At 39.3% G+C, this 2783-nt stretch overlaps 1 protein-coding gene across 1 annotated transcript; it reads left to right on the top strand.

Moving 5' to 3' along the window:
- The first annotated feature begins 1816 nt into the window (after positions 1 to 1816).
- LOC114760088 (uncharacterized) lies at positions 1817 to 2518 on the top strand. Its single transcript, XM_028949378.1, has 2 exons — positions 1817 to 1921; positions 2048 to 2518. Exons 1-2 carry the CDS (start codon positions 1817 to 1819, stop codon positions 2516 to 2518), a joined length of 576 nt encoding a protein of 191 aa, XP_028805211.1.
- The last annotated feature ends 265 nt before the right edge of the window (positions 2519 to 2783 follow it).

The raw sequence follows: 2783 nt of genomic DNA, 5'->3' as shown, positions 1-2783 counted from the left end.
GTTATGTTGTGTAATGTATTAATGAGCTTTATGTTAAAAATGTAATGGATTGTGAATGATATGTCATGTAAATTATATTTGTATGACATGCCCTCATGCTAAAATATAAATGATGCAATGTTAAAGGAGTGTAGGAAAGAGGAGAATGGGAGAAAAATTAAAGAAAGTGACATTGGGGGATAGAAATTCCCTAAAAAGTGCGAAATTTATGGCCCATAAAATAATGAGCAATTGTTAGATTTTGGGCATGAAATTACAACCGAATAGATCTTATTTTAGCTTTACAAAAAGTGGTAATTCATTAAGTTTGGAGTTTGTGCTAAGAGTTATGCCATTCTAAAGTTGGGAAAAATATTGGAAATTAGAAAATTTACAAATGAATAGTACATATTGACGAATTTCCTTAAATTGTTCTGGATAGAATTAGACCTAATAATTATTTTTTCCTCTATAGAACTCTTAGCAAGCTTCACGTGAAAATTAGAACCACATCGTTTCAATTTTTCTAGATTTAGCTATGAATTTTCAAAGTTGGCCTATTTTCGGATGAACAGTGTACGGACAGGATAAACAGTAAAATCCTGAATTTAAAAATTTTTCATCGGGAAAATGTTATGAAACGACTTATATTGGTTCCAATTAATGTATATTGGATATAGAGAGAAGTGTGACACTTTTTGGTATTAGAGCAAGGGTTCTGGCTCTGTTTTTTTGTGCACTGTGTTACTGTTATGGATTGTGCATAATGATTGATATTGTGAATAGTGTTTGATAGCCGCACTGTTTTTGATTATTACTGTTGAGCATGAATTGTGGTTATTGATTGAATGATTCTAGATGAGATTATATTTGGGGTGGATTGGTATATTATAGATTGAGTTGAGTACAGGAAGAGTTATGGCCTGCTGTAGTGATGACTCGGGAGAAACAGTAAACCAGAGGATGTCGGGGGAACTGTACCCAGACTGGTACAATCCACATGTTTCTAACCACGATGACCTGACTCCACCACCCAGATATTACTAGCCTCTTTGGGAGATAGAGGATATATATTTAGAAGAGGACTCTAATGACCTAGTCAGGTTAGAAAGAGGTGATGCTTAGAGTACCACAAGACCTTAGCCTAGCCATATCCTAATGAGGCAGGTCCCAGTGCCATTAGGGCAGTACCTATCCGAACTGTGAAGCCAGAATAGATCAAGGCTAAGGACCTACTAATTAAGAAGAGACCCTTACTGATAAAGAAAGAATTTAGAGACTATGATAGCATCCTAAGGGAGCTACAAGATCTGGGAAGGCATATAGACCAGACCCAGAATCAATATGGTATTACCTATTTGAATTTTCTCCTTTATGTGAGGTTATTGTACAATGAAGTAATTGAGGAGAATCCAAACACTGATGATAGTCTTTGGAGTCAAGCACTGATGGAGATTTTACCAAGAACCTGAGTTTGGCAGGAGGAGATTCAGAGGATTTGTGGATGCTCCATGTCCCGTACCTTCCATGAATTGCTAGATGACTTAGAGCTCTTTGTTGTCAGTACTTTTCCTTTTTTTGCTTCTATGCCGTAAACGCAGGATGAATGTATATTATACTAACTGTGGTGGGCTGTGACCCTATATTTTGTTAACTGTGCCATATATATAAACTGAAAAGTAATACAAATATCATTTATGTAAATTAATAATTCTGTTCCTCTTATAGTTGAGATGAAAACACCAAAATAGTAAGGTAAAGGTGAGGATCAAGAGGTAGGAGACCTGGTACAAGGCGAGAGTCATCAAGACCCCTTGTTAACCCGATTGAATGGATAATGGAAAGATTAGAGGAACAGCAAAGGAATATGGCTGAGATACACGCCACACAAGTTAGACAAGAACAAGAGAGGGATGCTGCTATAGCTATAGCGATAGCGGCAGTACTAGCACGGTTATAGTAACTCGGGCAAGGAATAGCTGGGACAGCCCAGTCTATACCACCACAGCAACCATAGGAGCCTGCTCCTGTGAGACCTCAACCTGCTACAGAACCTGATGCATTGTAGCAGTGGATTATTAAGTTCGATAAACACAACCCTCCTACTTTTGAGGGAACCTTTGATATGCAAATAGCCGAGGACTGGATAACCCAGCTAGAAAAGATTTTTAACATCCTGAAGTGTCTATCTGAGAGGAAGGCTCAGATGGCAATATACAAGCTGGAAGGGGAGGCAAATAGATGGTGGAAGAACACCGAGCTGGTCCTTCAGGCCAACAACACCCTGATCAACTGGGAGGTATTCAAGGACCAATTCTTCTTGAAATATTTTCCCCGATCTGTAAGGGATGAGAAAGAAACAGAGTTACTTACTATAAGACAAGCAGCAAATGAACCCTTCGATGAGTACCTAGCGAGGTATATCAAGTTGTCTAGATACTCTACTTACCCCCAGCGTATGAATGATGAGTGTTGGTTAATAGAGAAAATGATCAGGCGGTTGAAGCCTGAGTTGAGAGAGAAGGTAGCCCTAAGATAGCTGGAAGATTTCAACAAGGCAGTGAAAGTCTGTCGTATCACTGAGAATAGCCAGAATCATACTGAGCTAGCTAGAGTAACCCCACGAGTTGAGAAGCTAGGGGCAAGAGCAGGTCAGGAAGGTACTTCTTTCGGTAGTAGCAAGAAGAAAAAGAGATTTAACTGGAGCAAGAAGTTGAGGCGAGGAGCCTGATGAGGGGGCATAAAGAATGTCTATCGGGGAGTGGAGAATGTTTACCAAGGAAGGGAATGCGAGTGATGTGGCT

The sequence above is a fragment of the Neltuma alba genome, unplaced genomic scaffold (assembly GCF_004799145.2).
Source record: "Neltuma alba isolate B1F8T4 unplaced genomic scaffold, ASM479914v2 tig00000220_pilon, whole genome shotgun sequence".
Lineage (NCBI taxonomy): Eukaryota > Viridiplantae > Streptophyta > Magnoliopsida > Fabales > Fabaceae > Neltuma > Neltuma alba.
Note: the sequence above shows the minus strand (reverse complement) of the source record. Positions and strands in the feature narration are given on the sequence as shown.

Coding starts and splice junctions, on each gene's coding strand:
- LOC114760088 (XM_028949378.1), top strand. CDS start 1,817: ATGGAAAGATTAGAGGAACAGCAAAGGAATATGGCTGAGATACACGCC. Junction 1,922..2,047: donor TAGCTATAGCGATAGCGGCA/GTACTAGCACGG, acceptor GATGCATTGTAG/CAGTGGATTATTAAGTTCGA.